Source organism: Eucyclogobius newberryi, unplaced genomic scaffold (genome assembly GCF_026437365.1).
Source record: "Eucyclogobius newberryi isolate DKJ021-1_F unplaced genomic scaffold, fEucNew1.0.hap1 SCAF_16, whole genome shotgun sequence".
Lineage (NCBI taxonomy): Eukaryota > Metazoa > Chordata > Actinopteri > Gobiiformes > Gobiidae > Eucyclogobius > Eucyclogobius newberryi.
The window spans coordinates 10558106-10582729 of NW_027315790.1; the positions used below are offsets into that span (position 1 = coordinate 10558106).

The 24624-nt window shown below is 41.4% G+C and overlaps 2 protein-coding genes across 3 annotated transcripts; one reads left to right on the top strand and one right to left on the bottom strand.

Moving 5' to 3' along the window:
• Positions 1–1650: 1650 nt before the first annotated feature.
• On the bottom strand, positions 1651–5064 carry klhl38a (kelch-like family member 38a). The gene is made up of 3 exons (XM_072447455.1): positions 3709–5064; positions 2287–2392; positions 1651–2229 (listed from the first exon to the last, which is right to left on the bottom strand). Exons 1-3 carry the CDS (start codon positions 5062–5064, stop codon positions 1940–1942), a joined length of 1752 nt encoding a protein of 583 aa, XP_072303556.1. The 3' UTR covers positions 1651–1939.
• Positions 5065–7369: 2305 nt separating this feature from the next.
• Positions 7370–21673, top strand: fam91a1 (family with sequence similarity 91 member A1). 2 transcript variants are annotated; one of them, XM_072447456.1, is made up of 24 exons: positions 7370–7704; positions 8641–8725; positions 9038–9189; positions 10783–10840; positions 11810–11877; positions 11950–12063; positions 13123–13213; positions 13306–13368; positions 13532–13638; positions 13735–13773; positions 15655–15767; positions 15854–15963; positions 16186–16301; positions 16382–16468; positions 16580–16709; positions 16815–16963; positions 17454–17588; positions 18037–18150; positions 18217–18289; positions 18379–18525; positions 18892–18993; positions 19111–19234; positions 19345–19414; positions 19721–21673. In XM_072447456.1, the coding sequence occupies exons 1-24, from the start codon at positions 7633–7635 to the stop codon at positions 19901–19903; spliced, it is 2502 nt and encodes an 833-aa protein (XP_072303557.1). In that variant the 5' UTR covers positions 7370–7632; the 3' UTR covers positions 19904–21673. The 2 variants fall into 2 exon arrangements, with proteins under 2 accessions (XP_072303557.1, XP_072303558.1); XM_072447457.1 differs by having other exon boundaries at positions 16189–16301.
• Positions 21674–24624: the final 2951 nt, after the last annotated feature.

Sequence of the window (24624 nt, forward strand, 5' to 3'; positions counted from 1 at the left end):
TCACCGTCACCAAATCCAACTTTTATTGCATGTTTTCTGCTGAATTCTTTAAAAATAATTGAATTTTCTAACATGTTCTCAGGAAAGCAGAGACCCAAATCCCTAATACATCAACATGTTCAAAATAAGTAGTCACACAATTTCACAGGAACATAAAGATAAAATGCACTTACAATGGTAGAAATGTGTGCATAGTGACAATTCATGCCCTGTTCTTCACACAGGGAATAGACACTGATGCTAGTGATTTACTGATGGCTGGTAACCAAGACTGAAAATAGCTTTGTAACCTACAATCTCCCAAAGACTGACCCCTCATCTGTCTCTATGGACTCGACTACAAGCAAACACTCCATAAACGCATCTCCTCCAGTTGAGTATTTAACAACAGCTATAAAACAATCAGTCCATGCACTAAATACTAGAGCTAATGAGAGTCCTGCAGAAGTATCAATGACACTTTTTTGGTTTCCGTAGTTTTTTTCCCCACTAATGGCCTAGGATTAAAACATTGAAGTGACATTGGATATCTTCTGCTAATGCATTCACTATAATATACTCACATTCTGTACTAATTTCTGCAAATAGACAGAAACTAGAGATGGGGCAAATGAATCACTAGGTGAATGGCACTGGTATGAACATCTGTAAGTCTAGAACATGTCTGTCATACTTAGACATAAACATGTGTGTTGTGGTAATGCAAGAAAAACAGCACTATAAATACATGGGGCCATAGGCTGGACATGTGGTGGCAGTTAGTGATGCATGTGTGGCAAATGGGTCACTTGATAGCTGTTAACATGTCTCAAAACCTGCGCTGACAGTTACTCCAGTGACTAAGCTGGACATATTATCCTAATGGTGGAAGCGAAATAAAATACAGGAAAAAAGATCATCAAAAAACTATAATAAGCTATAGCAATAATACAACATGAGACAAATTTGCAAGTATTAGCAATCCAAATAGAGATTTAATTAATTATGAGTTTCAAACTATGTCAATGATCCTCCATCGCCATAGCAATTAAAATATTCCATCTTAAAATATTCTATCTTTTAAATTTGGAAAGGACCTCTCATAAATGTTCAAATAGAAGGAAATATCTGCTTATCTTCTTTGGCTGAATATATTTTGTGTTGCTAAGGCCCTATTAGTTATTATGGGGAGAGGACACGTACAAATGTCAAGAAAGCATAAGCCAATAAACTCTGTGTAGAATTTGTCTTAATTAAATTAAATGTATAATCCGTTTCTCCAGATTGTGATTAGTGAATGAAATTGCATGTAAAGGCTGCTGTATCAACTCCTCCCCTCTGTTCACCTCTCCAAGGGCATTGCATCCCCCACAGGTTCCTCAAAGACGCAACACGTCAAATCACAAACATAGATGAGCTGCCTCAAGGTTTTTCCTATTCATTATTTAGTGGTATGTCATTCAAGTGTAATATAATATCATCGTCACAGTATCACATCACCTATAGTGAACAGTTTTCATCAATAAACAAAAATAAAAATGGAATGTACTTTGTAAATGTTTGACTTTATGCAAACACATTACCGTTCAAATCCAAAAGCTTTCATTTGGTTTAGTTCTGTTGTTGGCACTCTCCTTTAGAGTTATACTAAATTAAAATATTAATATTACGGTCATTCATTGTGTTAAAGTAATGGTATTATAACGTCTTTAGTCAAGATTAACGCCATGGAGATCCCATAAACATTCGTCACACAACTATCTCCGTTTTCTTCAGGGTCTCTGGTTCAGCTCACCCCAAGTGCCTTCACAAATAACAGCCGTGCATGTCAGCTGGGGTCCCCTTTTGAAGCTTATGGCCAGCGCTAACATGCCACTGATCAGCAGCATAACCCCGGGTTCGTGGGGGAATGCAGGGGTCTTTCATAACAAAGAGAATGGGACAACATGCCGTAAGGACATCACGGTGGGTTGGGTCTGTTGGTAACGCATACGAGAGGCAGTGAGCCGTGGTCGAACAGTTTGTAAGGTAAAGAGCCTTTCGAAGTCCATACATCGGTTTTAGGGTCGTAACACTCAAAGCAATCAGAGTCCTCGATGATGTCATGTGCATTGAGAAGGCGTCCTCCCGTGATGAACAGTTTGTTGTTGATGACGGTGGCGCTGTGGTGCATTCGGCGCTCCTTCAGATTCTCACACTTCACAAACTTGTTGGCCTTGGTGTCGTAGGCAATCATACGCCGAGTGTAACCTGCACAAGGAAAACTTATGAGGAATAGTCTAAGAAGATGACATGCTTTTGCTTTACCTCCAATAATGTAAATCTTATCTTCTATGACAGCAGCAGGGGCACACACATTTTTCACAGTTCTGGTCTCCAGTCTGCACCACAAGTTACGAGAGATGTGATACACCTGTTCACAAGTCAGGACAGTCAATAGACAGTATTTCTAATGTTTAATTCAGCAAATGTTCTTTACCAGGGCTATTTAACTTAATTTACTGGGACAACATTGTGGGTCACCCAAAATATCCTCAACACTATATTGAGTTATAGTAGAAAAAGCTTCAGTTGTAGTCATCTGGACTCAGTTTGAAAAAATAGACGTTTCGACTCTCATCCAAGAGTCATTGTCAATAAAAGAATTTAGATCGAGAACTCCGATATTAATACTGTTCTGTGGTAAGACCCGCCCATTGGGAGGAGCCTTCCTGAAGTAGAAAGAGTTGTTTGTTTCAACAGAAACTCCCCCCTTGTATCTACCGAGCTAGCCTATTCAGAATCTTAATGGGCTATTAGAATCCTCTTTGTCTTTGGTTCGGTAGATACAAGGAGGGAGTTTCTGTTGAAACAAACAACTCTTTCTACTTCAGGAAGGCTCCTCCCAATGGGCGGGTCTTACCACAGAACAGTATTAATATCGGAGTTCTCGATCTAAATTCTTTTATTGACAATGACTCTTGGATGAGAGTCGAAACGTCTATTTTTTCAAACTGAGTCCAGATGACTACAACTGAAGCTTTTTCTACTATGGAACACGCCTGGACGAATGAGGGATTACACCGACTATATTGAGTTAATGCAATAAAAGAACTACTGATAGATAAAATTTTTGTGAAAAATGACATACGAAATGCTTTACCAACTGCTTTGCAAATTTCAATCCAGTTCTGAACCAACCAGGTTAGTCCCAGAATCAAAACAGGTTTAAAGCTGAATTAAATAGGGACTAAACTAGACCAAATCAGGTCTAAACTAGTACAAACCCCAAATTAAACCAGTAAAAAATATTTTTTTTCAAATCACTTGCCTGATTGATTTGGTCTATTTAAAAAAAAAAAAAGTATGAATAAAGAATGTATCTTGCAATTGAAGACAAACACAGGAACATCTACTGTAATCTCCCATTACTTTTATTGTCCACATTTTGTGTAATACTAGAACCTCAATAAAACAAAATGCAAAATAAAGCAAATACATATTGATAAATATTTTTTTGTCAAAACCACCCATTCTAATGTATGTTTGTATTTATTGTATTCATTTATCCATCTTATGACGCCATTGCCACATTTCTGAGGGTCTGCACCTGTGTACCCCGATAACCGTGGATGTTCTGTGCTATCTATGTTGCACTTTATGGCATATTGTCCAGCAAATCACCTACTGAACATATACTATTGCACACTCTACTGTTTATGTACTGAATTACAAGTTGTTGTTATTTACCTGAATCAGTCTGACTGGATTCTGCATTGCATCTTCTCCTCCAAAGATATAGATCTTTTGGTCGTTAGCAGCAACAGCTGGATGCAGGACGGCTGTGGGCATTGGGGCCATGGACTCCCACTGGTTAAACATACTGTTGTATCTCTCCAATGACGGAGTTATTTTCTTGTCCACACCTATCCCTCCTAACACAAAGATGAAGTGTAGGTAGGAGACACTCTGGTGGGCATAGCGTGGCTGCAACATGGGCTCTGCAGTCCTCCACTGGTTGGTCTTAAGTGAGAGAGTGTAAACTGTGGCACTAACTGAACTGTCACCTGAAGCCATGCAGAGGCTGAGCCCTCCCAGGACATACAGGATGCTGTGAATGCACACATAAGCAGCTTTGTACAGCCGCAGTGGAAGCTTAGCCAACCATTGCCAGCGGTGAGTCCTCTCATCATACAGCAAAGCTTCTCGAGAAGTCTGTTCATTGTTTTTTCTTCCTCCGACGACCACTAATGTTTCCCTGCAGGTGTAGCGTCTTGGTGTAGTCCATAATGGTTTAAGCTCCCGGCTGCATTTAGTGCTGACAGAGAGCATGAGACGGCGCACAGAGTCTATTATCTCAGTGCACAGTGTAGAAGACTGCACCAGAGGGTCATTGGCAATGAACTGGAACAGATATGTGGGGTGAATGTAGCGCAGACGCACCTTCTTGAAGAGGTCGTGTATGGCGCCGCGTCGTGAGAAGGGATCATGATGTATCCATGCCAAAAGAGTTTCAAAAACCTGTTCTTCTTCAGCACAAAGCCGGTCATCTTCCAAGTACGACATGAGTTCAGGTAGAGAGAGCTCACAGAAGTCCTCAGATGCGGCAACATCAGAAAAACTCCTCACAGCCATCTCCTTGGCCCGCTCCTTCAGACTTTCACAGTGTAAAATCTCTGACAGTCGGATCATACTTAGGCAGTTTTCTGGACTCAGTTGCTCCTGGAGAAACAGGGAGCAGGCCTCAAACAGGCCCACGTAGTGCAGCATGGAGACAGCCTGCATCAGAGGAAGCACGTTCTCCATAGTGATGGTAATACAACCTGTGTACACATAGTCCACGATGCTGCTGAGGACAGGAGAGGAGATTCCCTGGAGGTTGACACACGCCTGGCTGCTCTCCAAGAAGTTGCTGCAGAACATGGCTCTGAAGTATGGGCTGCTGGAGACCAGGACAGAGCGGTGACAGGGAAACTCCTGGTCCTCACTGCAGAGAAGAACGTCTGTCAACACCCGACTTTGCCTAAGCCCGTTCAGCTGCGACAAGAGGTGCACTGGCAGCTCCGAGTCTCGGAAAGTGAAGGAGTCTCTTGGCCGACACGACATTCTGGAGGACAAATACAACCTTTTTTACATTTAATAACTCTATAACGGTAAAGAGGATATAGAATACATTTCATTATTATTCAAGAAAACAGTAAATGATATTTGCAGATAGTAGGGTACTGAAAAGGACATGCCATTGTCCTTTAAAACAGCATAAATGTCCGTCCCATTAGTGACACTAATTGATTTATAAGCACATGGAAGCTACAGATTTACTCCCACTTAAGAAGCCCTGTGCGGTCAGATATATTTGGAGGATCACTAATCATTATTGTACATTGTCGGTGTAATCCTTCATTCACCCATTATTGTACATTATTAAATGCCAGCGACTATGAGTGACATTTTAAATCATTTGCTCTGAAGAAACTAATCAAACAGATAATAACATTTCTTAATGAACTGAATATAAATGGTAACACATGCTTACAAACTCAAACCACTTCAACAACACTTACATTATGGTCTAGGTGGTTAAAAAGGCTAAAGGCAAAAATGTTTTAGCTAAATAAAAACAAATATTTAGTCCATGGTACGATAGTGGGACATCCTGTGAAGCCAGTGTGAGAATAGGAGCATGACACAGGGAAAATGATGGAGTCAGGGCAGAGGGGCTCGCCATGAGGCCGCTGTGTACATTCCTTAAGAGGCTAAGAATAGTGTCCTGGGCCACTGCGACTCCCCGGCCAGGCCCTCTCATGTGACACAAAGCTGTTTGGGACCCCGTTGCCAGCTTAGCGGCTTGGGCAGGGGTCCAGTGGAGAGCTGCAGGGAGAGTTTACAATTGATGCTTCAGAGGGGTCCTGTATCGGCCACAAAGCCCACCCAGGTTTAATGAAAGTGTCCCATGACAGCTAACCCTTGTCCATCCCTGTGCTGTGCAGGCCCTCCTTTATCCATCAAGTGTAACTTAGGATGGGGTAAATATAGAGCACTGCTGATGGGGAGACTTGATGTTGTTGTATTATGCACATAGCTACCACTGTATAAGGTTTGCGATGATGAGCATACTGCAACTTTGAATGCAGTCTTTAAACAGGGATGAATATTAAATTAAACTAGCTTATTTTTATTGATGACGATGGATAATAGGATAATATTTTAGGACTACATGCACTGTTGCCTTTAAAAATGGAAAGGTTCAGTTCTCATTACATTTTAAAAGGGGACATATGCTTAATTAACTTTAATGTTTTTTTTTAATCTTGTTACAACGATGTTTCCTCATGATTATCTTCCTCAAAGTTGTATGTTGATTGAGCCATCCATTTTTGAGTTATCCTGTATTGTCTTGCATTCAAGGCTTGAGTGCTCAGAAAATTCATGTTTTTACCCCCCCTAAGTCTGTGCTTAGTTGAGATTAGGCCTATTCAAAAAAATCCAACACAGAGTGATACATGAATTCTTCTAAAATGTCACAAAGCCACTTTTCAGAAATAAAACATGTTATGACAATTTGCTTCTTACTACGGTGAAATACTGCTATGAAGAGTCTAATCAGTTCTGTAGTTTTGAACAGGAAGTCAATGGAACTGTTTCTATTATTAAGCTGGTTTAGCTCAATAGTGTCGTTTAAAAAGAACAACAAATGTAAAATGCCAATCTATATATGTTATAGTTCTAATACTACGTACTTGAAAAGCAAAATATATCTCCTTTAAAGACTTACAGGTCAATCTTCAGGTGGGCTAAAGGTTGTGTTTGCATCTTGGTTGTTTCTTTTCTTTATTGCATTCAATAATTTGAGTAAAATCTTCTGTTAACTACTACTGTTCTTCCTCATGTCTCCTGCCCTCGAGACATCCAGATGAATTATAGCCATGTTTGCTTGACGACACTTGACAACCAACTGATATTACATGTGGTTGGATTGAATAACATAGCTGCAAGAAAGCAAGCTGACAGCAAGTGAGATTTATGATGCCATGAGAGCAGCCTGGTTGTTAGCAGTGGTCATCAAACTTGACATCTCTAGCCTAAAGACATTTTCTCCTGCTTGAAATCCTTTCTAATTTGAATCAGCCTATATAAGATTAATACCACAAACCAAATCAAGTGATGGCTTTGAAATATAGGGATATAGATTTGTAATGCAAATGAAACAATTACAAAAATGTTCATTCCCCAGTCAAATTTACATGAATAATGCTTATTTGATTTTAAAGACACTGCTAGGCTACTCTACACTTGTACATTTTGACACATCGTATTCAATTTTCTAGCTAGGATAAACAGGCTTATAATGTTACGATTAAAGGATAATTAAACCATCACCTCTGATGTACTTGCTTCATTCATTCCAATGGTCACACCTCGACCGGAAGTGACAAAAGTGTCCGCGAGCGTGACGAACAGCGCTTTCGAAAATACAACAAGGAAGTGGACGTTTATTCTAAGGCAAAATAACATCGGAGGCGACACATTTCATTAAGTAGGAGCTCTTCACTTGATAGTTTGGCTTTGTGGAGCTGCTGTCATCGTGGACTCCCTCGAGGACCCGCTTTTTCTCGTCTCCGGGGCGCTGCTGCGGATGTTAGCTCTGTTAGCTGCTGCTGCTAGCTGCTAGCAATGAACACGGACGTGGAATTTCACATCAGGCAGAACTATCCCTGGACCAAGCTCCCCGCTAATGTCAAACAGGTATCTGGTTTGGGCCAAACGCTGCTGGAGGGGTGAAAGGGGAATGCGGCGTGTCTTGGGGTGAACCTGTCAATGTCACTGCGGTCCGTGTGTCTTCAGGCGGCAGCTGTCAGTGTGTCCTCCTCTGCAGCTTTCTCCATTCAACCAGAGAAAGAGCGTTAGCTTTACCATGATTACATTTCAGCTATGGAAACGACATCAGCATCACATGACACAGGCATTCTTCTCACAGCTACTAGACGTCACCTACACGGCTGTAATGACACGGCTGGGGCAATGTTTTTGTACTGTAACATTCATAACAATAACGATACTATAAAGAGTGATAAATCCCTCCCACTTCACAGAGGCTCTAGTGTGGCTGTGTGCTGTATGTGTCTCTGCTGAGCTCATTTAAAGCACCAGCATGTAACTGTTGAGTCAAAAGATATAAAATATAATAAAAGTATGTTTTTTAATTGCATTGACAAGTATCAGAAACTGCATCCTTGTTGTGAGTCTCCACAGACTTGACTCGTACTTGGCCTGGAGGAGGCTCCACCTGCTTGTCTTCATGGACATGGTTTTCCATTGGCAATAATGTTCCTCAGTATGACATGAATGATCTGAAGTATTGTTTTAACTTTCTATTTTCATGGAATCATGAAAATCCCAAAAGTTAAATATTGTTGCTTTAAATGGTCTACACAAGCTTATCCTACAACAAAAATCAACAAAATACATTGTGTCAAATAGACGTTAATATTGTTATTACTATGAATGAATGGATTCCTTTTAATTTTATTTTGAAATCTTGCATTCAAAATACCGTATGGATGTTTTGCAATTGCATAAACAAAATGTCATCCATCTTTGAATAATTTACTATTTGAAACAGTTGCACGATTATTAACCTTATTAACAATGAACCATTCTACACCTTACCTTTCCCTGCAGAGTTTGGGGAACTCACAGCGTGAATATGAGAAGCAGGTTTTATTATACAGCATCCGCAACCAGCTGCGATTCCGCAATAACTTAGGTGAGTAATTATCTGTCACTCTAATACATGCACCCTCTTAACACGGTCTATGAACAGTAAAATAAAATAATATATGATCAACTTGTCATAAAATCTTTGCCTTAATCGTTGTCTGCCATTGATTGCATTGCATTTAATTTAAATTGATATGATAGACGGATAATAACAATATATTATTTATTCAATTAATTGCATTATTTCCCTTTTGACCTTGTCTGATCAATTGCGCTTCACTTAGTCTGAGCTGTCTCCATTAACTTCAGTGCTTCTCCATTGACTCTAATGAAACTGCTGTGTGTGCTTTATGAGCAGTGCGTCACGTGAGGAAAGATGAGCGCAAGTATTATGAAGAGCTCCTTAAGTACAGCCGTGATCACCTGATGCTGTACCCCTACCACCTGTCAGACATCATGGTCAAAGGGCTGCGGGTCACTCCCTTCTCATATTACATAGGAATTATGGAGGTAAGCCACTGTAACAAAACTACAATGCAAGCACCACTAGGGCAGTATTGTCATTGTGAATAAAAATGTACTGCACCACTGACTGAGATTCTGCCATAATTGTCTTTTTAGCTGTCTCTTAGAATCATTTAGCCCTGTTTTATTACTTTTGTGTACAGTTGTAGAACACTTAACCTATACCTGGTTTAATCATGGCCTTTGTTGTTGTCTAGGCTTTTGTCAGGTTTGGCCTAGTTCAGCACTTATAGAGATAAAGAATAAACTCATTTGTGTTCATTGACCTTTATGACTAAGTACGTACTTGGTGAATTGTTGTTGTGGTGTTAGTTTTAATGGCGTTTGGCAGCCAACTGAAAAGGTGCATTTACAGCCAGATTCTGTAGTTGTACATCTTCAAAGTTTGTGTTTTACGCTATACTGTTAAAAAATAGAATAAAATACAAATAAAATGTTTCTGAGCAAAAACATTCTAAATTCCGGAATGGTGAAGTGGAACATAATGTGAAAAATCAAGATGGTTTTGGCAAATTAATTCCACTCCGATACGCGATATATTAGTATAATAGGTTTGAAGACATTTACAGTTGTATTTTCCATTATTTGTTTATTTAATGGGAGAATAGGATTGTCACTTTACATTTTTTGATGAAGGCAAAATCATGATTTTTAGGTTTTACAGGACAAATACTCACAGAAATGTTGAGCCCACAATAGCTTTTTATGTTGTTTACAGTTTTACATACTCGCAAATTATATATTTTGTATTGAGGATAGAAAATATGATTTGTTCCATGCATTGTAAGAGAAAAACAAACTAAGGGATATTTCTAGCCTGCAAATTCTAACTGAATACCTACCGGAACTTAAAATTCTTGTTGTTTAGGTCTGATGTCACTTAATCATTGAAATTTTTATTTATTTCACTTTGCCTCCATTCTGGAATTCGGAACATTCTTTTGCCATGACACTTTTAAACGAGTTTACAAAATCAATCAAAGTTTGAAGAAACTGTACATGTTGTCCCATGTGTCGTCACATAGAGACCTTTTGGGCTCATCCCAGGACAAACAGACCCATGAGTCCAGTGTTTGTCCTGTGACCACTTGAGTTTCGTCCTCTTCGCTTCCTCTTCAGTCTCTGATAAGACGACAGGCTCCTGCTGAGCTCCAGGCCAAGCTGTGACCTGCGCTTCTCCTTCACTCTGCTGACAAATAGATTATTGAATTATGTTTGTTTGTGTGTGTAATGAAGGTCACTTGAGTGTTGTTATTTAACCTTACAATCCAAAAATGTACATGTGGTTTGCACAGTGGCATAGATATCTGTCTGCCACAGAGCAAGAAGGTCCTAGGTTCGATTCCCTGGCTGTGGGCCTAGTCTGTGTGGACTTTGGATGTCAGGATATTTGCTCAATTAACCACTATGTACTGCCTCGAATCAGAGCAGTAAAAATACAACATCCTATTCTTAAATACTATTATTTACGTGTCACTCATTGCTTTTAGTTACTGAATTGAAAATAGCCCAAATCTGAATAATACTGTTGATACAAAATATGTTTGTAAGATATCTGTTTCCTGTTTTTCACTCCAGGATATTATGAACTGTGAAAAGAGCTACGACTCCCTGCCCAACTTCACTGCTGCTGACTGTGAGTCAAATTAATTTCCTTTTTCATTTATATTTTCCAATTGGATGAAACAAGCCTCGATTCCTGTAGGATTTAGAAAAATTGAATCGTTCACATTAGAGCTCTACGATTTGAGAATCATATCCAATTGTGACGTTTTAATAATAGCATTCTGTTCAAAGTTCACATTTTAAACATTTCCAGGAGAATTGACCAAACTGACAAACAAATAAAACTTTTCAGAACATGTTTGTATAGATCCAAACTACAGAATAACAAAGGGATATTTTGCTGTTTTGTTGCTAATTGCGTCCATTCAAATTGGGATTTAAATTTGATTGTGATTAATCTTGTATCCCTAGTTCACACATACATACAAAGAAACTTAATTTGCATTTATAAATATTCAGAAGAGTCTCAAGGGCAGGGCTCTTGTCTGACTTTCTATAGTCGTGTCCCTGTCAGTTTGGGGGCAGTGCCAGAGCCTGGTCCTGGCAGTACAGGACCCTCTCGCTGTGAGGACAGAAGGCTGACTGCAGGCCGTCCTCTGAGCTCCTCTCTTGTCCCGGAGGAGCTGTGGATGTAATGTGCTCATGTGGGCGGACATTTGTGTGTTGTTTGTGTCTCTCGCTGAAGCAGCAAGAAGTGTCTGTGGGACACTGCTGCTTCAGGAGACGAGCGCATCACTGTTTTGGCTGCTATTGTTGTCACCGTCGCCTGCCCAGTGAACAAAAACTAGAGACATTCTTTACCACTGTTAGTTACATTTCTCCTGCTTACAAAGATTAAGCTTTAATATCTCAAGTTGTTAAGGATTGTGTTGTGGATTGAATCTGCTGTTTTGATGGTTAATTTTGGATTGTGGATGAGTAATTTCTCTACCCGAGTCATACTTTTAATTTCTTATATAGCGTAAAAAAATACTTTGCACAAAATAGAGAATTGGACTGAGTGCGTTAAATATAAAATTCCTTTTCGATGTTTTCACAGGTCTGAGGCTTCTTGGCATCGGCCGAAACCAGTACATCGACTTAATGAACCAGTGTAGGTCCTCCAAAGTGAGTTAGTCTCAAAGTATTTAGACATTTATTATTAGTTTTTACTTGTATATCTAAATCTATTTTTGTCAGAAATTCTTCCGTAGGAAATCAGCGCGGGACCTGCTTCCCACTAAACCTGTGGAGATCTCAGTGGAGCCGTGGTGGGTTGCACAGACAGGCTACATCACCGAGGACGACATCAGGGTAGGAAGACGCTTTTCATGTGTACTCATATTAAAGGTGCATTTAATACATAAGGCCTTTTCCATTAGTACTGACTTGACTCAGCCCTGCTTTAGTGCATTTCCAGACCAGGTAATATTTAGTATCCTCTTCCCCCCTTGGGCCAAGTCTAGCCAAGTGGGGACTAAACGTGACGTCCACAGACCATCAAACGCTGATTGAGTAAAAGTGTAATGTTTCTTGTGTTATAAATGTATAAATGTGAGACATAAAATGCAGACCACAGACATCCAGAGAGTGTTATACCATCGGTATAACCCCTCGAGAGCAAAGAATAAACTAAACACACAATAATTAACAAACTTAAGCACAGCTAGCATGAGCTCTTTCCTGCCCTGAGTAAAACCACTCAATTTGAGACGACAAAGAAAACAAGCAGAGCACTGAACTTCTAGTTTAGATGCACGTCCAAACCATATATATATATATCATTTTTTAAATGTGGTGCAGTAGAGCAGATAAAAGCTTTGATGAGAATGATATCCATGTTTTCTGGACTAAGCCTCATTGAATTGTGGAGGAAAATATGATAAAGACATAGATGAGAACGCTGTAGATACACTTTAGCTTCACGAGAGATGAGTAGAAGTTTATTTGTCCTCTATTCTCCGTGTTTGTATCCTTCCTCTGTGTCCGTAGTTCTATCTCCTATGCTCTGCTTTACTGGCGGTTACTGTGGCCGTTCTGCTTATGTTTTATAGTTATGATATTGTAGTGTGTAGCAGACAGTTGTCATGTGTTGTTGTGTCTGTCACACATCCAAAACAGCACCACTGTAATGGAAATGCAATCAGGGCTGAACGGAGCCACAAGCTCAGAGCCGAGCAGAGTCGAGACAAAGGGAAAAACGGCAATAGTGGACCTTTAACTGTAGCTTGTTGTCATTTCCTTCTTTTAAAAATCCAAAAAAATCATCTTCTTAATAACTATTGAATGAATGTATCTTGCCCAAATACATATTATATACATATTATATAGTACTTGCAGAATGTTTTATTAATGTGTGTATGATTATTCTAGGTCTGCTCTACAGCTGAGAAAAAGACTATTGATAAAATGATCGACTCAGGTCCTCAGCTCGCTGGGTCAATGGAGTACAACGTGGTGCTAAGTGAGTTTTTATCACATCAACTGTCCTATGTCACAATATGAAAAGCACCAGTTCCTTGTCTTACTCTGTATTTTACATGTGTATATGTTTAGGCTTGTACAATCGAGGCTTTATCTACCTGGACGTGCCCGTATCTGATGACAGCTGCATTTCAGGTATAGCAGTGGCAATTTACCCGTGTTTGACACTAAGCAGACATTTTACTTTACACAAACATTAATATTGCAGGCAAACTTACCTGCAGATATCTAGTGCAATAGTATAAAGGGTGCACTGTGCGCTATCATTTGTATGGATATGTGACTTAATGTGTTTCAGTGCCTCCGTTGGAAGGCTTCGTCATGAACCGAGTCCAGGGCGATTACTTTGAAACTCTACTGTACAAGATCTTTGTCTCCATTGATGAACAGACAAATGTAGCCGAGGTAAGAACTCTGCACACTGAACACAATATGAGTAGTAAGTGTTTATTGATGTGCAGTTTGAGTGGGTCCTTATGAAAATGTCCTTGTGTTCCTCAGCTTGCAAATGTGTTGGAGATCGACTTGGACTTGGTGAAGGTGAGTCTTTGTTTCAGGAACTAAACAGTTTCATTCATAGAAGGTGTGAAGATTTATAATTTATTTTATGATTCAAATGTGTTTTGCATAGTACTAAAGAAGACTGAACATGAATACCTGGTTATTTCTGGTATTTGATTGTTCATCTCAACATGCTTTTATTGAGACAAAAGCCTTGGATCAAAGGAGAAACTAGAATTTGATTTGATAACATTTCCATTTCACATCTGTTTTGACTGTGAGAGAGATGTTTCATTTAATCTGACAACTCAACATTAATCTTTGTTTAAAATTGTAAGCGTTGTTAAAAATCCCAGTATTGTGCCACTTAGTGAGAATGACAGTCTTGACACATGACAAATTAAAAAGGGATTTGTGTTTAAAGCATTGTTTACATCTCTGGATGCCTTTCATCTCCATCCATCCATCCATCTTCTGCTGCTTTATCCGGGGCCGGCTCGCAGGGGCAGCAGTCTGAGCAGGGACTCCAAGACTTCCTTCTCCCCAGACACTTCCTCTAACTCCTCTGGGGGGATCCCGAGGCGTTCCCAGGCTAGCCGAGAGACATAGTCTCTCCAGCGTGTCTTGGGTCTTCCCCGGGGCCTCTTCCCGGTGGGACATGCCTGAAACACCTCCCGAGGGAGGCGCCCAGGAGGCATCCGGGAACAGATGCCCGAGCCACCTCAGCTGGCTCCTCTCGACGTGGAGGAGCAGCGGCTCTACTCCGAGCTCCCCCCGTGTGGCCGAGCTCCTCACTTTATCTCTAAGGGAGCGCCCAGCCACACGGCGGAGGAAACTCATTTCGACCGCTTGTATCCGCGATCTTGTTCTTTCGGTCACTACCCAAAGCTCATGACCATAGGTGAGGGTAGGAACGTAGACCGACCGGTAAATAGAGAGCTTTGCCTTTCGGCTCAGCTCCCTCTTCACCACAACGGTCCGATGCAGCGACTGCATCACTGCAGCCGCTGCACCGATCCGCCTGTCGATCTCACGCTCCATCCTTCCCTCACTCGTGAACAAGACCCCGAGATACTTGAACTCCTCCACTTGGGGCAAGGACACCCCACCCACCTGGAGAGGGCAAGCCACCTTTTTCCGGTCGAGAACCATGGCCTCGGATTTGGAGGTGCTGATTCTCATCCCAGCCGCTTCACACTCGGCTGCAAAACCAGTGCATGTTGCAGGTCCGGGTTTGATGGAGCCATCAGGACAACATTGTCTGCAAACAGCAGAGATGGAATCCTGTGGTCCCCAAACCGGACACCCTCCGACCCGTGACTGCGCCTAGAAATTCTGTCCATAAAAACTATGAACAGAACCGGTGACAAAGGGCAGCCCTGGCGGAGTCCAACATGCACTGGGAACAGGTCTGACTTACTGCCGGCAATACGAACACAGCTCCTGCTCCGGTCATACAGGGACCGGACAGCCCTGAGCAAAGGGCCCCGGACCCCGTATTCCCGGAGCACCCCCCAAAGGACACCCCGAGGGACACGGTCGAAAGCCTTCTCCAGATCCACAAAGCACATGTGGACTGGTTGGGCAAACTCCCATGAGCCCTCGAGCACCCGATGGAGGGTATAGAGCTGGTCCAGTGTTCCACGACCGGGACGAAAACCACTCTGCTCCTCCTGAATCCGAGGTTCGACTATCGGTCGGATTCTCCTCCCCATCTCCTCCATCGCCTTTCATCTCCATCATCTTATTTTCATTTTGTTTAGACTAAATCAAGTGGTGATTAGTTACAGAAACAAAAGGGAGTCACTCAGTGCAGTTGCCAAGAGCTTTTCAAAAAGTGCCAACACCAGCCGTGTTGATGCCAGCTTCATTAACTTGAAGACTCTTGGGCATAAAGTATAAGTTTGGTTGTTTTGACAGAATGCAGTATCCATGTACTGTCGGCTGGGCTTTGCTGTAAAGAAGGGTCCGCCCTTCTGCTCAGACCAACTTCACCCGACCTGGAAAAACGCTCCCTCCGTCAACAGGCTCAAGTATTTATTTGTCTCCACATCTTACATGTATCTCGCTGTGTATGTTTTCCCCTCTTGTCTCTGACCTGTGATGTCTGGTCTGTCAGGAGCACCATGGACCCTCAGAGGATGCTGCTGTCCTGGGAGCAGGGCAGCCCCATGATGGAAGGAGGCTCGTCGGCCACAGACACAGACACCACCAGTCTGGAGGACCAAGGTCTGACTGATGCACACACTGATTTAGGCATATAATGTCATTTTTGATTGCGATTTTTGGAAACTGTTCTTCATTAATCCCATGGAAAATCCTTCTCTTACCAAAGAAGAATACACAAGTTTTGGACAGATGTTACTCTAATTTGGCTAATCAATATTAGTTTGACACCACCATCTTAATTTCTCTTGTCTTTTAATTTATCTTGTCAAATTATTTTATTAGCAGCCGACACAGCGAGTGTTAGCAGTCTGAGCATCCCCGCTGCACCAACCAAGAGGATTGCTTTTCTCTTTGACTCCACCCTCACAGCCTTTCTCATGATGGGCAACTTGTCGCCGGTCAGTGCTTCAGTGAAAATACAATGTATAAAAATGCTTTGTTTACTGTAAACCTATACATACTTGTTTTTTTTTTTTAGAACTTGAAAAGCCATGCAGTGACCATGTTTGAGGTTGGAAAACTGTCTGATGAGACTCTGGACACTTTTCTGGCAGAGCTTGAGAAGGTAAGCTTAAACAAGTGAGCTTTAATTGGCTTTAATTAAATTGAATTAACTGCATGTTCCTATTACGCCACTGACAAATCACAATGTTGTGTTATTTTCCTTTCCTTTCAGGTGGAGTCCACAGCTGAAGGGGAGGCCCAGCGTTACTTTGATCATGCACTGACTCTCAAAAACACTATTCTCTTTTTGCGCTACAACAAAGAACTTACTCAGGACCAGGGACCGGACATCCCAAACATAGGTGACCCCTTTCAAACTAAATAACAAAGGGCTTTTTTATATATAAGTTCTGAAAAGTAAGGCTTTTCTTTCTTTTTCACCCTTTTGTGCCTGTCTTGTCCTCTAGGTTTCCCCTTGGACATGCTGCGCTGTGAGAGCCTGTTGGGTTTAGACCAAGCCACATGCAGCCGCGTCCTCAACAAAAACTACAAACTGCTGGTCTCAATGGCACCACTTAGCAACGAGATCCGGCCCATCAGCAGCTGCACGCCCCAGGTATGTTGTCTCTGGTGGGAGGCCGAGGAGTGGACTGAGGGCTTTGGTTCAATGTGTGGTTTGGTTTCACTGTGGTTTCCTTGTTGCTGTGTGTGAATACACTGCCTGCAGTTGCCCACGACAACCGCAGTACACAAAAAGAAGGATGAGGCTGGTAGTAACTGCTCTGCTTGGTCTTAACTGTTTATTCTGAGGCTCACTCTTGGGGCAGCTCTGTGCTCCATGTTGTTCAGAGTTTTTAACACGTGCCAAAAATAACTAATATGTGCCACACAATGTTGCAGGGATGGTGTCGACAAGATCTCTTAAACTTTGTTGTCCGTTTTTAGTTTTTGTGCTAAACATGTAAACGTATGATAAATGCATATTTTCTTTCAATCTGTACAGCATTTATCAAAGCTCTGATAGTTAATTAAATGAAAATATAAAGTGATTCTTTTGTCAGTGCCTGTGCCTGACATTTGTACCCTGTCTGCTGCTCTTCCTACAGCATATTGGTCCGGCCATCCCTGAAGTGAGCTCCATCTGGTTCAAGCTGTACTTGTACCATGTGACAGGCCAAGGCCCGCCGTCTCTGCTGCTGTCCAAGGGCTCCAGGCTCCGCAAACTGCCAGACATCTTTCAGGTTTGAATAATCCTTCATCATCAGTGATTTTTTTAAAAGAATGTAAAACATTTAGCATTTAATTTATAAGAGAGGAGATGGAAACGGGCTTAATGCAGCTGGCACGTCATCATCAAAGTCAACGCTCTGGTGCACCTGCGTTGTACCTCCGAGGCTTCCTACAGGCTTAGGAATCTCAGAAGTATCCTGGGAATGTGAGACCGTTAACAAAAGAGATTTCATGTTGGCAAAGCTCAAAGGAAGTTTGTAATATCATGCAAATGGGTCACTTTTGAGAACACAAAAGTATGTGGTCTGCTAAATCCTTCTTCAGAACTAAACTTTTGCTGTCATAAAGTGAAGTTTGGACAATTACATTATCGGTTACCAAACTGGAAAATTTACTGAGAAACTAAATTGTGAATCAAATGTGTTTGCTGAAGTGTCTTTGTTTTCTGTTGGTGCTCAGGTCTATGACCGGCTGTTGATCACATCCTGGGGTCACGACCCTGGCGTTGTCCCCACATCCAATGTTCTCACTATGCTCAACGATGCCCTTACTCACTCAGCTGTACTCATTCAGGTATGTTTTGGTTCTCAGATAAGTCATTGTTGGGCTTTGCTTTTAATAAACGGTCTTAAATCTCAGGGTCACGGGATGCATGGCCATGGAGAAACAGTTCATATCCCATTCCCGTTTGATGAGGAGGATCTAAAAGGAGGTTAGTCAACAACAGCTGCAACTATTTTTACATTTACAATAATGATAATCAGAAGAAGAACACTTATGACAGTTTTCTGTCCTGTGCAGAGTTCTCCTACTCCAACATGTGTGTGCATAAAGCCCTGCAGAAGCTCAAAGACTTTGTGGACCTTGAGCACCAATGCGGTTACATCACAATGCTCAACTCAAACGACAAACACCGACGCAGGCTCAGCGACAGCGGGGAGTGCAGGGGTAAGACGAGACATTTAACACACAAATGATCAACAAACTTAACCTTATTAAACCATCAACACTGTCCTTCTACCTAATCGCATTTTAATGTGACCATGCAAAGTAGATAAGATCACGGACTACTTTGATTCAGCTGTTTGACAGGATAATTGTCACTGTATTGAGATTGGCCTTTCCTAATAAGTATTGAACCATTTTAGCCATATAAATGTATAATCAACAATGGCAATTACCTTCATTACAAATATACATAAATATGTTATAGTTGTCTAGTACTAGAATTTTACAATGTACTGTGCATGTTTTAATGAGACTTCTTTAAGGTCACCAAAGCTTCACTTTTCTTAAAATATTTTTCTCTTTCAGGAGAAACTCATCTCGGTGGTGCTTTGGACAATAATGGCAGCACAGAGTCTTTTGAGCTGGTCACAGAGGAAAACAACGGAGAGAGCAAGTCCAAGGCAGAGTGTAAGCATAATTATTGAACATCTACGTGATTCTAGTTTGTTATAATTCAGCTCTCTTTATATCTGATGTGTCACATAATTTACTGTATGTTAAGTCACTCTCACCCTTTTGTTTCAGCTCTTTCGTCTGAGGACAAGTGGGTCCCTCTTGAACTGTGCTTTGGCATGCCCCTCTTCAGCTCAGAGCTCAACCGTAAAGTGTGTCGGAAGATCGCCTCTCACAAACTCTTCAGCTCTGAGAGGTGAAGCCAAAACATTAACAGACTCAGAAACATCCCGAGGACTGCAGACTAACTTTTCAAACAGACACTTTATAAATGCTTTAGTCAAACTGCGTCTTCATGTTTTTCAGCCTCCAGGAGCTGCTGCACTCCAGCCGAAAGCTTTCACTGAAAGTGCTCAGCTTCGTTCAATCATTCCAGGTAAAACATCTTATGTCAAAAACACAAGAATCCAAACCCAGCCAACATGAAATAGACTTCTTGATAAAGTAGAATTTTAATTAACATCTATAAAAAAGGTCCCGAGTGAACCAAACCTGAAGCCTGAAGCCTGTTTACACTCCTAAATAAACTGTGGAGCTGTTTTATTGAATGGTTAAACTTTGTATGACATCAATACAGACTCTCATTTCTCATGTTTTTCTCTTTTGACATGTCTCCTTGTCCCACATATTTCATTGTGTGCCTGGTGGGCTCTGACCTCTGCCCTTTGCCCCATGTTGGCAGGATAGCGGCCTGGGCACTGACCAGGACAGTGGCGTGTCAAACCCTCTGAGCCAGCCCCCGGCAGAGGCTGGAGTCCCGCTGCCCGCCCTAAACCTGCTCTTCAAGGACGGACGGCTGAAGGAATGGAGTGGGCGGGCCCCTCCTCCTCTGGACATCTCAGCCCTTCAGAAGGAGCTCACATAAAGTACTTCAGTCATAAGGAATTCACCACTCGATGTAAAAAAAAACTACTGTCTTATCGTGTTGCGTCTGAGAAAATGAGTTATTGAGGTCTGCATATGTGTCACAAGGACCACCCTCTAAAACCTCTTGAGTAGAACACGGGGTGAAGGCACTTTGTCTTTTGCTGACTGTGTGAGCAGACACTGGCACCACCCCTGGCTCTTCCTTGTGGCGCATCCTGTCCATAGCAAGGCAGTGTTATCTGTTGGAGTGGTGCGATCTCAGTATAAAACAGTGATGCAGCTAAAGCCTATATTCAGTAACTGGATCCACACGCGCTGTTCTGACCCTCAGACCCTGCCCTTCTGTCAGTGGATGTTTTGTGACCCTTGAGAGTGGAGCATTTCGTCCTTAATATTGTATGTGTTATAAACAATGACTCAAAAAATAAAACCGCAGTATTGAACTGACCTCTTCAGGAATCATTTGACATATGCATTTAGGGCCTCGTCTCTGGACTTGGTCGACTTGGGGCTAAATCCAGACGTTGCTGTGTTTCATGTCAAGTGGTCTAATGCATGATACTGTTGCACAAATATTCCATAAGAAAACTTCACTTTTACTTGTGTAATTGTTGTTTGGGTCATCTTTTGATTTGCACTGTGCAGGGATTCTCCTTGCGGATAAAGTGTCATGTTTTTAGAAGTTGGAGTAAATGAAGTCTGCACATCATTTTAAAACATGATGGCCACAAGAAGGACTTGTTAGGATGATTTGAAACTGCTGATTTTATACACATTTAGACACCAAAGACCAGTTTTCTTTATGTATTTTAACATTTTTATTGCCTTACAATTATCTGCCAAACCTCTGAGCGTGATTTGCTATTGTTTTGGAATTGTTTTGCCTTTTTAATGCAAGTTTATTGCATTTAATTTATGACCTTTTTGATTTCTTTATGGATATATTAAAAGCTAAACTGGTTTACAGCCCATAGAGGAATTTGACAAGTTAATTTAATTGCATTTTGATCAGACCTGCTGTGCACCAAATCCAGGCCTGTTGCCCTAAAGCACTCTGTTTACTCTGGGTTTTGAAAAAATGGGTTGTAGTTGGAGAGTAACTAGGGAGATTTTGGTGTGTCGGCTCGGCTGTGACGGCCCATGGGACAAAAATGCTAATGCGTTGCCCAGCATCTGAGAGCAGTGATGGCCCAAAAACTGTCTGAAGCCTGACTTTTGTATTTAATTTTTCCCAGTGTGAATCAAAATGGTCTAGTTTATTGTGTTCAATCAGTAGACAAAACCCAGAAAAAACGTCTGCATTTTTTGTTGCATTACTGCGTTATACACAGTCTACAGTGAGGTGTGAGCATGACACCTGTAAACACTGTTGTGAGTATGTTGTGTGTGCGTGTAGTGCGCATCTCACTTTTAAATGTGTTAATCATGCATTCACACTAAGACCCTCTGTAGTAGTTTCAGAACCCAGTCCTCCCTTGTTATACAGCCACCACCACAGTGTTTGAATAGATATACTAGTTTTATAATATGTCCATGTATACTTTAGGAAATCTTTGTTGTAGCTTGTTGGGACTGTAAACATCATTGACTGAGTTATTTCTGATGTAGTTTAATGGTTTAAATAGATGAATGTGACATTCCTTCAACATGATCTACCATCTTTGTTCCCTTTTGCTCCAGACATGTTATTTCAGATAAATATGTAAAAAGTATATGAAAATATAAATAAATATGTAATAAATGCAAATCTTTCCTTCACTGAAATAAACCTTGTGTTTTTTTTTTCCTCCATTTTGTTCTGAAGCCAGGTGTAACAGATGGTGTGCGGGATGCAGAGGATGCACTGTCCATCTGCTTTAAATATTGTATCGCACAACACTTCTGTGTCCTAAATGGGTCATGGAGTTCAAATGTTGTGTTCAGTATCTGAATTCAGTGTCTGAATTTATCGACCAGTCACTGATTGCCTATATGTCCCAGCCTGAGTGATTTCCCAGCAGCCCACATTTCAGTGTCACTGGGGGGCACCAGGGCAGAAACTGGGTCATGCCACCCGAGGAACAGAGACCCTCTTAAATAGGCTGCTGTTTGTCACACTTATTATGTCCTGAACACCTTTAGTCTAGTCTGATGTGGAGCTCTGTACCTTGGAAAGATGCAGCCTCGTTTGACTCTTTAAATGACCAACCCTGACCCACTGTGTTTTACGACTGAGCCCGTCTGGTTCTCCCGACCGCAGAGATCGACCTGCAAACTCAGCATTTCCCCAGCGACGTTGAAAAACAGTTCAGATATGAGGACAATTAAGATTACCCGACCCACACAAGTCAATGCTTAACACAATGGTTAACAAATTTAACCTAACATTGTTTACTTATTAGACTGCACTTTATTGCCTCTATAGCCCTCTGCACCATAAGGAATATAAGGTATATGCTGCAAAGACAAGTGATCGTTATCCAATTCTTTCCATTTTTTTCTTTCTGCAAAGGATCACGTTATTACCTTGAATGTTCCACTGTATGGCATTCAACTTAGATCGTTTTGTGTGTATTCAATTACAGGTGTGTTTATTGTCAAAAAACTAAAATCAAATCGAGCATCTGAGTGCAGTCACCTCTTCACTGGTACTTGGCCCAGTAATGTCACCTGCTTGTTTCCATAGTGATGGATAGGTTTATGGCCATACTGTGGAACACATGGAACATAAGACGAGCAGGTTGCAAGCACTCCACCAGAAACTTACTTAGTGCACCTTTAAATATTGATTTCAGATAGATTAAAATTACTTGGTTGACACAAACTTACTGAGCAAATTCTTTTGTCGATAATAACATGGATTCAATCTATGTAAAATCCAGGATAACCTAGATTTAGCCTCGACAACAAAAGCATTCACTATGGATTACACAAGGCAGCAATCAGGCTTTGAGATCAGGCTTGGCCCACTTCAATAATTACCTTAACGCTGGTATGAGAGAGCTCGACCGCCTCTGTACACCACGGCTACATTAGAAAAGATTCTTCTTTCAGTTGGAGCTGGTCGAGTCAGCTGCATGGTTTCACAGAGAGTCTGTAATCTGTGTTATCTGGCTGCCGAACAACTGAAAGGTCAAGAGGAGAAAAGAGCTCTTTTGGTTTATGATTTGGAAGTGAAAATGCAAAACATTTTGCTGCAGTTACAGTGTTTCTGTGTATCTATGCACTTTAATCTTATGAGTTTCCATAATTTGAAATATCTGCTTAACATAACATTAAGATCATGACAGATGAAGTTTGTTTCTGCATTATGGAAACTATTATTATGACAATATGACATAATGACAATTGGCATATTGTGCCAATGAGAGAACATTTTGTCTTCAAAGTTGGTTTGTAAAAGCATTAGAAGGGCTCAAAATAAGGCCCAAAGTCACTGGGATAGGCTCCAGTCACCCGCGAAGCCTAACGGGAACAAGCGGTAGAAAATGAATGACTGTATGACGGATAATTGATAGATAACAGAATCCGAACCTCCCAAAACTGTGGCTCTTGTGAGATGTAGAGTCCTCAAAGTGTTTCAAGGAGGAAACTGAGGTAATCTGTTGCCATGGGTTTTTGTGATAATCAAAATATGCTGTTGGTTTTACTGCAATACTGTGAAAGTGCACATTTACCTTTTATGGTACTTTTCATAGATCATGCCCCAGCATCATCCTCTCCTCCAGACTCACTGACACTTGCAGGACAGATGCTCTCTCTCAGAGACTGCCATTTTGGGTGCACATTGAGCACATTCTACTCTCCTTCGGGATATGGTGGTGAGAAAATAGCCCATAACTGAGAACGAGTCAAGGCAGGCCACAAGCCAGTGCTACTGAAATTCAGACTTTATTGCCCCAGTAGGAGACACAAGGGTGCAAATGACATGATTGCTCAGTTCAGTCAAGGACGGACAGGTGCTAAAAGCAATACAATTACATATATTAGCTACTTGAACCCACTTTTAAAACTGTTAACTAGTGTTTACATTGCAAATGAGTATATAGATAGTCTCTTTAGTTTTAAATTATGAGCGTAATAAGTGCTTAAAGAGGAGGCAGTGGTCCTCTGAGCCCAGGCTAATTTATGTTTTTTTTTAATGTTCCCTAAATGTATTTGCATTTAAGATGATTAAAGCAATGGCTAATCGCATACATGTCTAAAATTATTATAATTATTGTTTTTATGTATTTATATTCTATTTATATAATTGGTTGCTACTGATGCTTAGCAAACTTATTTGTATAACATTAGTTTTAGCCATATGTGCAAACGGATAATATAATACATCTATGGTGCAAACAGAGGACAAGAAGGTGTGTTTACTGGAGGTGGGGCACTTCCGCTTTAAATAAAGAGCTAAAGCGAAGCGGAGCCTGGACCATAAGGACCTGTCTCCGAGCCACGCGCCAGCTCCAAACCGCAGTATTACACTCTTCATTTACCTTCAAATGACTCGAGACTATTTCCTTCACTCGCGTCTTATTCGCGCGCGGGACTCGAGCAACATGTCCCCGCGCGGCCGGACGCCAGACTCCGTGAGCGCGCGGAAGCTCGTCTCCACTTGTTGATGTTTCGGCATTTCGTGCGTAATTTGGTTCAAACGAATGCGCCGCGCGGGGAAAAACGAGTCAAGTTGAAGGCGCTCGTCTTGGGCCGTGATGTCCGCGGAGTAGGACGCTCGCTTCTCGGGTCTCG

Excerpts from the sequence above, each read along its gene's own strand:
- klhl38a (XM_072447455.1), bottom strand. The coding sequence starts at position 5,064 with ATGTCGTGTCGGCCAAGAGACTCCTTCACTTTCCGAGACTCGGAGCTG. Across the intron at positions 2,393-3,708 it reads ATCCAGTCAGACTGATTCAG|GTGTATCACATCTCTCGTAA; the intron begins GTAAATAACAAC and ends ACTTGTGAACAG. Across the intron at positions 2,230-2,286 it reads TAAGATTTACATTATTGGAG|GTTACACTCGGCGTATGATT; the intron begins GTAAAGCAAAAG and ends TTCCTTGTGCAG.
- fam91a1 (XM_072447456.1), top strand. The coding sequence starts at position 7,633 with ATGAACACGGACGTGGAATTTCACATCAGGCAGAACTATCCCTGGACC. Across the intron at positions 11,878-11,949 it reads ACCAGTGTAGGTCCTCCAAA|AAATTCTTCCGTAGGAAATC; the intron begins GTGAGTTAGTCT and ends TATTTTTGTCAG. Across the intron at positions 13,774-15,654 it reads TCGACTTGGACTTGGTGAAG|AATGCAGTATCCATGTACTG; the intron begins GTGAGTCTTTGT and ends TTGTTTTGACAG.